General features: G+C 32.5%; 2 protein-coding genes across 3 annotated transcripts; one reads left to right on the forward strand and one right to left on the reverse strand.

Annotated features, from left to right (window-relative positions):
• Positions 1 to 1,968: 1,968 nt before the first annotated feature.
• On the reverse strand, positions 1,969 to 8,267 carry LOC123193609 (chitin elicitor receptor kinase 1-like). The gene is made up of 12 exons (XM_044606659.1): positions 7,598 to 8,267; positions 6,059 to 6,092; positions 5,953 to 5,960; positions 5,703 to 5,864; positions 5,421 to 5,617; positions 5,155 to 5,244; positions 4,417 to 4,510; positions 4,169 to 4,320; positions 4,007 to 4,098; positions 3,526 to 3,664; positions 3,329 to 3,427; positions 1,969 to 2,314 (listed from the first exon to the last, which is right to left on the reverse strand). Exons 1-12 carry the CDS (start codon positions 8,244 to 8,246, stop codon positions 2,150 to 2,152), a joined length of 1,881 nt encoding a protein of 626 aa, XP_044462594.1. The 5' UTR covers positions 8,247 to 8,267; the 3' UTR covers positions 1,969 to 2,149.
• Positions 8,268 to 11,450: 3,183 nt separating this feature from the next.
• LOC123193544 (chaperonin-like RBCX protein 1, chloroplastic) lies at positions 11,451 to 13,663 on the forward strand. 2 transcript variants are annotated; one of them, XM_044606579.1, is made up of 6 exons: positions 11,451 to 11,691; positions 11,781 to 11,848; positions 12,116 to 12,233; positions 13,109 to 13,125; positions 13,219 to 13,281; positions 13,372 to 13,663. In XM_044606579.1, exons 1-6 carry the CDS (start codon positions 11,679 to 11,681, stop codon positions 13,444 to 13,446), a joined length of 354 nt encoding a protein of 117 aa, XP_044462514.1. In that variant the 5' UTR covers positions 11,451 to 11,678; the 3' UTR covers positions 13,447 to 13,663. The 2 variants fall into 2 exon arrangements, with proteins under 2 accessions (XP_044462514.1, XP_044462513.1); XM_044606578.1 differs by having other exon boundaries at positions 11,454 to 11,691; positions 11,781 to 11,875.
• Positions 13,664 to 14,588: the final 925 nt, after the last annotated feature.

A 14,588-nucleotide genomic window follows, 5' to 3' on the forward strand; every position in this document is an offset into this window, starting at 1 on the left:
TTATTAACTATTATCATTTTAATAATGAAGGGAGGACGTGTCATTGTGTGAGTGTAGCCTTAGATGTCGGCAAGTGAACACGAAATTATTTCTGAGAGATTTGGGTCGGGAGGGAGGGGATTTTATTGCACATTGGGATTTGGGGATAAGGATTTCATTCGGATGAGGTTAACTTTGTCCTTTCATTTATTTAGGGTGACCATGTATATTAGTATTAAATAATTTAATATTTTAAAGTAAAATAATTAGATCCAATTTCCAAAGTACGAGTTGACGAATTTGACTCTCAAAAGTCAAACCTCCAACAACCTAGTACTGCAGTTAATAGGACTCTTATCTAATAATTGTGCCAGAGTTATGACTAATCTTTATGAATATGTCTTTTATATACAAATAAATTCTGGTGTAAAATACCAGAGTTATATATTTATATACAAATAAATCTCTCACCATATTTAAGTTCGAGGCTTCACTTTCGAGCCCTCGCAAGGGCATTCTCGTCTTGTCTCTCACAATAACTTATGACTAATCTTTATGAATATGTCTTTTATATATTTGAGACTACATCTTATAATAAGTGTTTTCAAAGTTTTATTTGGAGGGGTTGTACGGAAAACCACCTTTCAGACAAGGGATAGGACTTTTCGAGGCCTATCAACCCCTGTGCTTTCATGAGGATGATGAATTGGGTGAGCTTTGGCTTGATTTTGAAGAACGAGCAAAATTTTTTATCATTTATTTTGATGACATTCTAATTGTTAGTATGGATCCAAATGAATAACTAAATCATGTATAATGTGTACGGAAAGTCTTGTGATATGATAAACTATATATCAATTTTCAAAATATTTTATTCATGCAACCAAAAAAAAAAAAGAAAAGAAAAGAGAGGTGGAGTTTTGATAGACAAGGATAAGGTATTGATCATAGTTGAACGGCCTACACCAAAGTCTCTTACAGACGTTCAAAGTTTTCATAGACTAGCTATTTTCTATAGATGTCTCATCAAGAATTTTAGCAGCCAACTAGCTTCAATCACCAATTATCTGAAACAAAATCAGTTTGAATAGATCAAAGGAGCAGAAAGTTGTTTTCTTTTTTTCAACAACCCTTATATTGTCCTTGTTGGATTTCTAGAAGGTCTTCGAAGTTTCTTTATATTACATAAACATTAAAGTAGTGTTTAGCTAAGAAGGTAAACCAATTATCTTTTACATTGAGAGATTGAATGAGGTTAGACATCATAAATTAAATTTTATATTATTGTTTGGGTGTTACAATAGTAGGGACACTATTATATTTTAAAGGGGACTCTTAATTAAGTAAGATCATTTTTTTCTCGTTAAGTTAAAAATTATCCTTCCAATCTAATTGAATATAAAAAGATCACACCAAATAAAATTTCTCTTAATCCCTATAATGACGGTCGACCAACTTTATAAATATATCTTTCAAATGTAATCATATTCTACACTTATCAAAATTATAGCCCACATTTACATTTGAGATTATATCTTATGATAAGTATTTTTGAAGTTTTTTATATTGGGTTGATATATCTTATAATAGGTATTTTAAAAAAAGAAATTGTGAAAACCAAAAAGAAAAAAAAAATCGAATACTGTGGAAGATATTATCAATTAATGGCAAAAGCAGAAGATAATATTATTATGGGCTCCATCTCCATCTCCATCTAAATTATGACAAAAATGTTTTCAGTTCACCACCATTCTAGTTTCTTCCTCAATAATAATATTTTACCAGAAAGTGAAGTAGACTTGTAATATGGAAGCAACTGGCTCTGTGAAGAAAAAAATCCAACAAAAAGTGGAATGTTTGTTTGTTGAAATTTTCCTTTTTTGTACTGTGTTTGGTTTCTTTAGGTGTCTTTCTCTTGGGCTTGCTTCTTGTTTCCTTGTATTTTCTCTTTATGCAATTTCTTTGTGGGATAATGATGGAAATTTGAGCTGCAAAATCTTCACACGATGTGACAAATTGAATTGAACTAACACACAAAGAAGAATCATCCTAGAGTAATTAGTTACAGCTATTCACATTTCAAAGACAAATCCTGAGCTAAAACTCAGGATTTGATCTTTGTTGTGGCACTTGTTAAGACCAAAACTGACTGGCAGTTCTGCCCAAAGTGCTACCTTCCCAACATCAAATTGGCCAGAGCTTGATTTTCATAGAATGAGCCAACATCCCAATCCTCAGTTGTCGATGAAAGTGTCATAAGTGCCACCACAATCGCCCTCATGCTTGGCCTTAGTTGAGGATTTTCTTGTGTGCAAGCTTTTGCAAGATGAGCCATCTGTGATCAAACAACAGCCAGTTTTTTTAGTGTGGACAGTATTTTGTATAACATCCGGGCTCAATAACCCAGTTTATTGTTAAGATATTATCTATTTTGGATATACAATTCATTGTGACTTTGTTTTTGAGTTTTGCAACTCAAAATGTGTATAAACAATATAAAAGTTCATAGGCTATTTGTCAATCTTTTTTTAAGATTTATAAGTAACATGGGATGTTTATACAAACTTGGTATTTCTAATATATTTTGTCAAAGTGAGATTTGTCTAACCACTTTGCATATCCTCTTAAACAATGATAAGACAAACTTCAACAATAACATTAAGTCTTATAAGAGAGTAAGTGTAATATTCTCTGACAAATTTCATATCAATAAAGCATAAGAAAAATATTAAGTACGCATGAATATCCTATGTCACTTAGGAGTATCATGACAAGTCTATGTCAAACAAATAATATCTTAATAGTGGGTCAAACTATTGAATCATAATGTTACAATTTGGCTATAAACCGTATCAACTCCAAGAAGGTGTTTGGTTTTGGTAATATTTTATTACCAAAATAGAAAGATTACTTTGAAGATATATTACTTAGAAAATTATTGGTTATAAATGATTACTATGTTTGATAAAATTTGATAGATATAAATAATTATTATGTTTGGTTAAAGACAATAAAAGATTACTAGTGAATTATTTTACTTAAATGTGCTTGAATATAATTATTTTTTATATTATTTGTCATATTAATTAAAAATAAATTTATTTTTATCTCAAAAAATTAATAAATAATAATATAATTATAATAAAATCAAGATTACTTTGGTAATCTTTAAATACCTAAGGTAAAAGTAGTAATCAGATTACCACCTATATTACTTGTCATGTCAGTATTGATAATGAAATATTATTGTAATATTTTATTACTGATAAACAAAATAAAAGAATAAAAGATAAATTATCAAGTAATATTAAAAAACTCAAACCCAATGCCCCTAAGGATCAGGTGTTACCTTTTGGACAGAGTCAATGGGGTAGTTATCACCAAGCCTATGATCAACGAGTTTCCCAAGATCTTCTCTTGGATCAGGCTGACACAGAGCATCATCGAACTGAAACAAAACCAACACGTTCAACTTAGTTTCGAGTCCTCTGGAGGACATAATTTACCAGATATGTATTCTGAGTAATGAAGAGCTAGAATAACAACCAAAGCTACAAGCCCTGTGGATTCAGAAACAGACTGATCTGTCTTCACCACAGCTTCCTTTGCCGATATAAGTTCATAGAGAACAACTCCAAAAGCATACACATCTATCTTAGAGGAAACCTCACCATATTGCGCATACCTGCATCATTGATGCTGCACTCAGTCTAACCATTTTGTTGAATAAAAATTAGTAGAAGATCAATCAGGACATTTATGGATGAAAAATGGGATAACATGAGGTATTCAACTATCACCTTTTTTTGTAATAAAAGGACTGAATTTATATTTTTCAATTGAGAAGGGATTAAACTAATTGTCTTACTTCTAAAACAAAACAAAACAATTATAATTATATGAGTTCGGTACTTTCAATAAGATACTGAATGTTTTGCCCCTTCTATAGAGAGTTCAGTCCCTTGTTTATAAAAGCAAAGTGATATTTCCATACCACCTAATGTTGTTATGCCAAAAAAGATCTTACTCTGGAGGCATGTATCCGAATGTGCCCACAAGGCGTGTGTGCAGTGAACTGCTTCCGAATTCAGTGAGTTTAGTTAATCCGAAATCAGCAACCTGTTACCAAAATGGATTAAACCAGAACCTGAGACGATGATTACTGCATTAATATGGACAATATTTCAACCTTTGCCCGGAAGTTTTTGTCTATTAAAATATTTGCTGATTTGATATCGCGATGTATGTAGACAGGGACAGCGTGTTCATGGATATATTCAAGTCCTCTAGCTGAATCCAAGGCTATTTGCATCCTGGTTGACCATGACAGAGGGTCTTTTCCTGAAATGGAGAACACATCACGTACGCAATTGCCATAAGAGTTTAAAGATAGCAAAATATAAAATGTCTACTGTTCTATATGAATAATCTTCTCACCTGGGCCACGTAAATGTTGACTTAGATTGCCGTTCTCAATGAACTCATAAACCAAAAACAAGGAACTCTCAACACAGTATCCTATTAACCGCACCTTCACGATTTATATATCATAGAAGAACAATTAGATCACAATAAGATAGAGAGTTCACATATATGTTGGAATTAATGACTACTTTGATTATAAGGCGTAACACACATGATGTCTTGTTGTTGGGTCGGCTGATGGGGCCCCGCTCCCCAATAAACGGTTTGGTCTTAATCCATTAAGCTATTTTAGGATTTTTCTTAAAAAAAATCTAATAATGAATAGTTAATCTTGGGGATGATAATCTAAGTATAAAACAATATTTTTTTCTTGTATAAGTTATATAACAATTCGTTAACAAAGTCATTTATTGTAATGAAAAAAGGGAGGAGATATTAAAATAATATTAAGACGTAATCATGTTTTGTGAGCAAGATAAATCAGGCGCATTATTTCTCATTACTATTTGTGGGTATTTGTTTGCTTTATAAATCTCACACACTCTCTAATTCATTCAATATGTCATTAAAGGATCATCACCCAGGCAGTTACAAATGGAAAAGGCATCCTGACCAGCATTACAGTGAAGTGCTAAACTGTTCTTTAAAAGTTGGGGCATCTAAATTTCTGTCAACGAGGATACTATATAATCTGACTGGTTGAACAGAAATTTTGAGTATAATGAAAATGTTGATGAGGAAAGCACATACCAGGTTCAAGTGATGAACATGTGTTAAGACCTTCAATTCAGCAAGAAATTCATTTGATGCTTGCATATCCATCTTCTTGATTGCAGCTTTCTGAATGACAGTAAGATCTGAAAGTCAGCTATTTTCTTATACCAGGCTACATTTTTGCCACAGAAAATTTAAAAAGTGAGGTAAGTTCAAAGACCAACATAATGTGAACTCAATTAAATAATGAAGTGATCGAGTTGGATATTTTCAGATAAAAGTTTGACAGAAGAACCACAAACCTCGCCTCTTAGTTCTGCATAATAAACAGCTCCAAAGCCACCTTGGCCAATCTTATTAGCCGTGCTAAAGTCATTGGTAGCCTTAGCAAGCTCTTCATATGAGAACTCCACTGATTTGTCCACAGTAATACCTGTGAGCCCAGGAGAAGAAACCAGAGCACATGATTCTGAAGTTTTCTCTAAAGGATTCCCGGAACCTGAATCCAAAGGAAAGGCAAAAAAAGTTAACCACAAGAAAGAAAGGATTGGTAAAACAAAAAACATCAAAGCCTAAAGAATTACCAGGTCCATGTTGAATATATTGCTCTTCTGGTCCTCCTTGGAGAAATGATGGCTCGACCACCTTTTTTCTTTTACAAATTCCAGCATATACACAAAGTGCCAGAACCAGAGCCCCGGCAACTCCTCCAACAGATATCCCGGCAATAACTCCGCTCGATATTCCTGCGCAGAAATGCCATGAAAATGTAAGCTCAAGTTTGACAGAAAATTGAGACAAGAAGCAGTGACACATGATCAAAGAAGACCCTACCTCCCGAGCTGCAAAAACAGACAGAAAAAGTTCAGTTAAGTATAACTATTAGACTTCTTTAAACAATATCCAAATAAAAATTTTACCATTCAACAGCATTTCTTACCTTATCTTTAGTGGCGGATAGACTCCATTCTGATCTGCAAATTCAAAGAGTTATCAATTATAACTGCAGCTCAAGAACTCAAGCATCTCTAAATGGCTCAACAAATTATGTCAAATGAAGACGATGAAAGTGTTTTTGCATTGTACAACCACGACCAAAAGAAAACATATTGCAAATAGGGAGAAATCTCACCGAGCTATGACTGAGAAGCACAGTCTACCGCCAAATTTTGAATTGTTGAATACTTTTTTTTTTTTTTTGGGTAAACGGAATAACGCCCCACCTTGACCATAAAAGCTAAACCTTCATCTTCGGTTTTCTATTACAGCCTAAAGAACTTTCGTTGTTGGGTTATGTGACTTCAAGATATTGGGCTTGAAGATCTATTCCGAATTGGGCCTATGACAGCCCAAACTTCTATTGTTTGGAAAGTGAATTGGGCCTACTTTTAAATTTATATATTGTTTTTTTAACAAAGTGGATTTGATCCAAACTATTTGAGTTTAAACCACTATTTGACTCTGTTCAAATTAGAGCTCTTATCATTGACAATTTTTTTTATCTTTCCTTCTTCTATGTTCATTCTTTTTCTCTTATGATTCTTTTTTTTTTCTTCACTGATTCTTCTGGATTTGAATGATTTTTTTTTCTCTAACAATTTTTCTCTTATGTAAAGATTCAGATAAGTTGAGCTCTATCTTTAACTAATTATTCTGAATTTAAACTGAGTTAGAGTTAACCTTTACTTGGAGTGGGTTTGACTTAAATCCACCTCTAACTTCAAACATTATTTTCACTCTTGTCTAATTCGCTAGAAGATGTCTCAAAATACAAACCTATCACTGTCTCCAGAGCTAGAATCTGATTGTAACATACGAGTTAAATATTCCTCCATGGAATACAACAAAGGAACAATTAAGATGCGCCAAGCAAGTACACCAAATCATATGGAATGATGTAAATCTGGGCAATATTTTTTAAGTAATGATGATTATTACATGGGGTCATACTAAAAATATTAAATAAAAAGGATTAAAGATGGATTTAACCTGATTTATTTAAGCTTGGATTTAAAATCAAATTAAATATTTTTGAATTTAAACTTATTTTAAATTGCGTTTTATTTAAATTTAATTTGAATATATATAAACCCAAAAGGTTGGAAAAGATGTTGAAAGACTCCTTTGAATTAAAACCGTGTTGACAGGGCCAACTAATTTTTTGTCTAATCTATTTCCTCTTTTGCTGTTAGGCTCTGATTCGATCTTATGCAACAGTTAAATATTAATTTTCTAGCCCAATGGATCTGGGGTTTGATTTAACATAAACTGAATTTGGAAATTGTGATATTGATTTGAGATCTTCACTGAGTCAAAACACAAACTCAGCTAAAAACAATTCTACTTTATTTAAACTCATTTGTATACTATCATGTAATTTGAAGTAGACTTGTTAAGAGTCGTTAGAATGGAATTTAGTCCTATTTGTTACACTGTTGTAAAATAACAGAGTTGACACATAATAAAAATTTATACTAACCTCTGGCCGGCAGGAAAACAAGTCCTGTCTCAGCATTGAAATCTACTCCGGGGTTGTACCTTTGAAGCAACTTAATCGGTACACCAGGCTCTGCTGCTGCAATGGAGGACAGATTCTCACCGGGATGAAGAGGGTACGTTGTGAACAACCCGTAATCTTTGGATACGCTTCTATCACCACAAGAGCAATTAACGGTGACATTGATGAGAGCACCGGCTGGAATTCTAGTTGGCTCAAAAGTGTTGACCCTTTGCATCCAATCCTCAGTGGTGAGATTGGCAAAAGAAAAACTGACAACTCTATCATAAGTATCACCAAACACAGTTTGGTAAGTGAAAGTGTGGCCCAAGAAGTCACCGTTTAAGCAATCGCATGAAAAGGGCACGTTGATTCTCGTACCAGAAAGAATGCTATCTTGGTTTGGAACCTGAGGATTGTACTGAAGAATTTCGGAGATTTGTTTCCCAAAAATAGTGCTGATATACGTCAGGTTTGAGCCTTCCCATACGTAGTATGAAGCTAAAGCAAGATGACAACCCGCTTTGCACTTGGCTTCAACTTGGAGAAGATGATTAAGAAGAAGAAGAAGAAGATGGAAGGTCAAGAAAACTAGTGGTGGAATTCTAGTTGTGTTTGAGAAAATTGTCATTTTTTGGGAGAGTTATGTGAAGTTTTGGGATCTTGTTAGAGAGATGATGTGAATGTGATAAATGATTTTGGTGTTTGTAATTTAGCAATGTATTTTAGATTAAATTTATAATTTAATTCGAATGAATTAATTTTGAAATAGAGTTTCAATTCGATAATCTAATTTAAAATCAATTCATTTGTTCACCTTATATTATTATTTATATTATTAATAATATTATTCAACTATACAATAAAATTATTTATTTTATTAATAAATTTTTAATAATATTATATATTAATTTAAATAAATTAAAATTTAAAATAGGTATTTCTATTGTCATCATGTTATGTTTTGAATGATTCGCAAATTATTTTGTGCCTAATTCCGAACTAACCCACATTCACAATGAATAATATTCATGACGAAGGCAATGAATATTTAAATGGTCAACTCGATTGGCGTTCAAACCTAAACCAGAAGCCGGTCTAGTTTGAAGCCTACAATTGTCCTTCATGTGTTGTTTGCCTAAACTTTCAGATGTTTTAGAAATTAAATGAAGATAAATAGCTTAATATTGCTGTAGCTTTGTAGGTTTAATCAACAGGAGTGACAAAGCAAATAATCCTGCTCAAGAGAAAAAACATCCCTAATTTATCTAATATAGAGCTCCCTGACTATATTATTTTAATAAAATAATGTATTTATATTGCCAAAATAATTTACGCCTAATTATTATGTCTTCAGATTTACTTCTTTAATAAATACAGACAAATCCCGGCCAAGAAAAAAAGAAAAAGACAAACCTATCAGTGTCTCCAGAGCTAGAATTTGATGGTAACAGACAAGAGTTGAATATTCCTCCTTTGGATACAACAAAGGAACAATTAAGATGCTCCGAGCAAGTAGACCAAATCATATGGAATGATGAATATTTTAAGGGGAATTGGCCAGCTTTTTGATAGGTAGATCGACGGTTATGATTGGTTATTGGATTTTCATTATAAAATATTATTCGTTGATGATGAAAATCACTGACAACGAACAATACAACTAGTTAAAAAAGGCCAAACAAAATTTGGTAATATTAGAAAAAAAAAAAAAAAAAGACAAATTTATGTGATTAGGCAGTGATCTTTGCTTATTTGTTTCATCTCTTTTTAACACAATTTGATCCAAATTGAGTTTGAATAAGACTAAGCAGAACATCAATTTAAATTTAAAATAGTTTCATATTATTTGCTTATTTTCACTTGTTTAAACTAAAATAGAATTCTAATTTAAATAAATCAGATCGGATATTACTCTATTCCTCTTACTTTATAAAAATTTTTTGATGATAATATAAATCTATCTAGATTGATAATGCCTACAGATACATTTGGATTTAATTTTTCTGTACTAAGATTAGGTTTTCTTTTTAGTCTTGTGAAAGGCAGGTCATCCACATTAAAATTAGAAATTTTATATGATATTAAACTTTCATTATCTTCTATATACGATGAATTAAATTAATTCTTTTATTTTTGAAATAAAACAAAACAAACACTAACAAAACAAACAATACTAAATATGTTTGTTCCATATATTATTTGAAAAATACTAAAAATTTGGTCATTCAAAAAATATTAGAATAATATTTATTTGAGGAAAAAAAAAAAGTTTAATACTACTAGATATTTTTATTTAAAAGAAATTGAACCATTACTTTCTACAGGGCTACTCCTCCCCTTGACTCCCTGAGAAGACCTTCAAGGTTAAATTCTTTTAGTAGGGCCAAAGGGTTTATTCCCACCTAAAGTATTCTAATTTTTCAGATATCTACCTTTTAACTATAAAAATTTTAAATATTTACTCGGTTAAATTTGTTAGTTTCAAAAATAAAATCATTATTTTATTTGTAATATTAAAAATGAGTTAAAATTAAATCTTATTTTCCTTCTTAAACCTTAAAAACTAAAAGTTTTTTCTTAGATGAAATTTTAAAAATGACATTTTCCCCCGCCTCAGAGTTTAGTTTTCAATCTCTGATACTAAACTATACAAGTAATGAAAACTATACAAGACATAGTCTGCAATGCTGAGAAACAAGTTAAACTCATCCTTGAATGCAGGATAGCAAGGCAAACAAAGGCCAGAAGCACCTACAACCAACGAGCACTTCTCTTAAGTTACTATCAAAATATTTGCAATGATAGGCCTCAAGATAAAAGAAGGGAGCAAACAACAACAATTACAGAAGGGGTTGCCCTTGAGGCCCAAACCATATAAGTAATGAAAACTATGGTACAGTTGCTGGAAACAATAAAAAAACTGTGAAGTCTATCTTTTATATACTGTTTTAAGGAGTCGCGCATTATGCTTCCAAAAAGATGAATGAACAACATAGGGCAGCAAGCAGGAAGCTGCCTGCAGAGACCAATTTGAGCAGAGGCAGAAACTGCAGAGTCAGATTTATAAACTGCAGAGACAGGAGAAGCAACATAAAAGGGGCTGCAAAATTTTACTCCAGGGGGTGATTTTAGCAAGACATCCAGCTGCCTTTTGGGTCTTCTTGGTGGACAACAGAGACTTGGAGGCCAAAGGCAACAGGATAGTCTCAAAGAAGCAGAGTTCGCTGCACAATTTTTTTTTTTTGGTGGTTAGAAATGAAATGAAGATAAATAGCTTAATATTGCTTTAACTTCTGGATTTAATCAACAAAGTTTACAAAGCACATAATCCTGCTCAGGAAAAAGCATTCCTAATCTATCTAAAATCAAGCTCCTTAGCTATATTATTTTAATATTTTTTCATTATTTTTGATACAATAAATTGATTGTTATTCTAAAATAAAAAATCTTAAAATTGCTTTTTATCAACTCCTTATTGGCTTAAGGGGACTGTCTCTTGTTTTTTTGTGAACTCACTCAAAAGTAAGATTTATCCAAAAAAAAATATTATTATTATTATTATATATATTTATTTTAAATATATAATACGCGCGATAAAGACGCCCCTTCACTTTTATATTCGCAGTAAATCTAGGCCGCACCTTAATGATAAAGGATTGCAAATTTCGAGGCTGATGGCATCACTCCTGAATTTTAGGAAGCTTAATGGGTTGTATATCATGGTACAATGTGGTGGAACCCATGAAGAGATATGCACTCTTTACACTTTCCAAGTGGACACAAGATATTTTAGATGTTAAAGTTTGCGATATTTTGGTATGCAAATTAAAAGGCTTTCTGGGTTTGGATAATCACTCAAATTCACAAGCAAAGACCCCCACAAAAATTCTTTTCAATTCCATAATTTCTCAGTTCCATTATTAATGGAAACCTGCTCTGTTCTCCCTCTCTCAAACCTCTCCTTTTCCCCCCAAAACTCAACAGAAACAAAGCTTTCCCTTCTTCTCCATCCGATTTTAACCAGAGGATTTCTCATTCCACTCGCTTGCTTTGCCAAAAAATGTATGTTCCAGGTGGGTATTATAATTTCCTCTCAGTCTGTGCTGTTGCAGACGTTTGTATCAGTGTTTTGTTGACAGTGAGATCGTTGCATGCAACGCAGGTTTTGCAGGAGCATCGCCAGAAGCTAAGGCGGCCAAAAACCTCAACAATTTTTTCAATTATATTGCAGTTAAGATTGTCACTGCCCAGCTTGAGGTTTCCTCCTTATCTGTTCTTACCATCTTTCTTTCACACTTGCTATGTTGAGTTATATATCTCTTCGATAAAACTATATGACCTATTCAATTGGGTATCAAAATAATGAGTTACCGCGTGATTTTGAATTACTATAAATTAAAACAAAAACTGTGTAATTCTGAAATTATGCATGTAGTTGTGGTGGGTATAATGCTGTAATTGTGGATAATATTTAACAGTTATAATTTCCCAGAACAGAGCTATAACCGTGAGGCATATGAAGAAATAACGGAGTTTCTGGGTAGCCACTCTCTGAATGATGGTGACAAATTCATCTCCGAATTGATGCGCGAATCTTCACAGCACAAGGGTTTAGGTATGTTATGTTCTTTCATAAATTTCTATTCTTGTTTGAACCTGAAATAATTGTCCTAACATACAGTATTAGTTTGAACTTTCATCCCTTGTCGATTGAGCCATGCAAACCAATGTTTTCAAACCTGATTGTTAGGATGGATCTTATCCGAATTGACTTAGATTAAATTTATAATTCAATTTGAACGAATCAATTTTAAATTAGAGTTTTAACTCAATAGTTCAATTTAATATTGATTTGTTTAATTTTTTTACAATATTATTCATTTTTTTTACGATATTGTTTATTTTGTTAATTAGTTTATAGGGACAATACATCATAATTAAATATCAAAACTTTAATTCGAGCTTAACCTAATTCTAAATTGGGAACAAATCCAATCTTACATAGTGGGCTTTGACTCAATCAATAATTTAGTCCGTTGGCCGATCAATCCAACATGAATATGATCTAATTAAAACTTTGAAATGAATTTATTGGATAATGTTAAACATAAATGTTTACAATTTAAGGGTGCCTGTGTCCAATCACAATACGGAAACCAAGGTTCTGCGTGATAGCCCAAGAGACACCAGTATGTCTTTCATCCTCAGAGAAGAGTTTTATTAAGTTAAAAAATGATGCTGATGTCAGTAGATTGGTCGAACCAATTCAACTGAACAGTCTGGACTGGTTTTAAAACACCATCCTGAACTTATCAGTCAAAAACTGTTAAAAGTTTCAAACTGTCGTCCTTACGTTCACTGTAATTAGAGAAAACCCATCTGAATTGAATTAGCAGTTAAATGTTGTTCTTTTTATCACTGGATAAATTACTTATCATACGACTGACATGGTTAAATTTACGTGGACTATCATACGGCGTTGGCTTACAGCTCTTCGCATCCTGGAGGTCAGAAAATTATTTATTATCTTCTTCATTCTTCTTTCCAGAATAACCTGTTACAGGGTCATTGATTTCATCTTATCCGGATCTGCATTACAGGTCCGATCAGCATACTGTAAAAACGATTTTGAATGGGATAATTTGAAGCGGTTGGCCATTAAGGTAAATGATTTTCCTTTCTTCCGTTCACCGTTGGATGTTTCTCTCGTTCTTCTAAACTGTATAGTTGTATAATCCCTGGCATTTCTGCAGATGGTGAATGAATCAAACACAAGACTCATGAGAGATTATGTCTTGGAAACCAGTCCTGTAGAAGCTGAGAAGTGATCAGAATCTGCATGCATGCACGTCGGCTTTGCAATGCAGACGAGGCTGTTGGGGTTCTGTTGCTATGCAATTGCATAAGCTGATAAGCACTAAAATTGAACTTCTATAGGCGGTGTTCTAGCCTATTCGTGTGTATATATATATAGTTACATAAACAATAGAGCTCTGTACTTTCCTTGTACTAATATTGATTTAGTGGAGATATTGTTGGTACTCTTTTGATCTTGTGTTAAATTCAAACTAAAAATTATTCGAATTTGGTTAGATAATTCATCTTTAAAAAAGTTGTTAGTCTTTCAAACTACCGAATAATCCATTTCAAAGAAATCTATCACGTATAATCAAATCAATAGACTTAAATATTAATGTTTAGATTACCCAAAATAATATAAATATATATATATATATATATATACAAGTGACAGTTAAGAAAATTTGTTGAAATCTTAGTCACATCACATATTGAAGCCAGAGAAAATGTTTAAAAAATTATGAGTGCGAGCGAATCTAGTTGGCTGTCAGAGGCTGGGGCTATGGGACTAACTTACGAAGAAGAAGAAGATATGATCAGATTCATCAGTTGAGAAATGTGAATAATTAACGGTGATTACTACACAGCCATGCATCATGGGACCCAGAGTTGGTGATCAATAATTAAACGAGATGTGAGACCTGCAACTCCATTCCAGTGGTTATGGCTGATCGTAGTGTCCCATTCTTTGCCTACTGATTTTCTGGTTATGCCCCTCACCCACCTACCCACCGCCCTTCTTCACTAATAAGAGCCATCCTGCGGAAACTTGAAACCTTGTCTTCTATACTACCAGTTTCTGAGTTATATTATCTTTATAGAGTGGTGGATCCATAGCAAGTTGGCTTATTCAGACGGTATAATGAGGGGTGGTCTTGGACAGATTCAATTTAGATTGAATCTAATCCTATTAAAGATTGTGTATTAAAACTTAATTGCATTATTGAAGTATTGTACCATTTGATAACCTTAATAATTCTCAAATGTTATGGAGGTTTTTTTTAAATCTATGGAACTTACGACACAATCATAATTTAAATAACAACAAAATTATATAATTATTTTAAATATATAAATAAATATATATTTAATATATATTATTATATGATTT

The sequence above is a fragment of the Mangifera indica genome, chromosome 12 (genome assembly GCF_011075055.1).
Source record: "Mangifera indica cultivar Alphonso chromosome 12, CATAS_Mindica_2.1, whole genome shotgun sequence".
NCBI classification, from domain to species: Eukaryota; Viridiplantae; Streptophyta; class Magnoliopsida; order Sapindales; family Anacardiaceae; genus Mangifera; species Mangifera indica.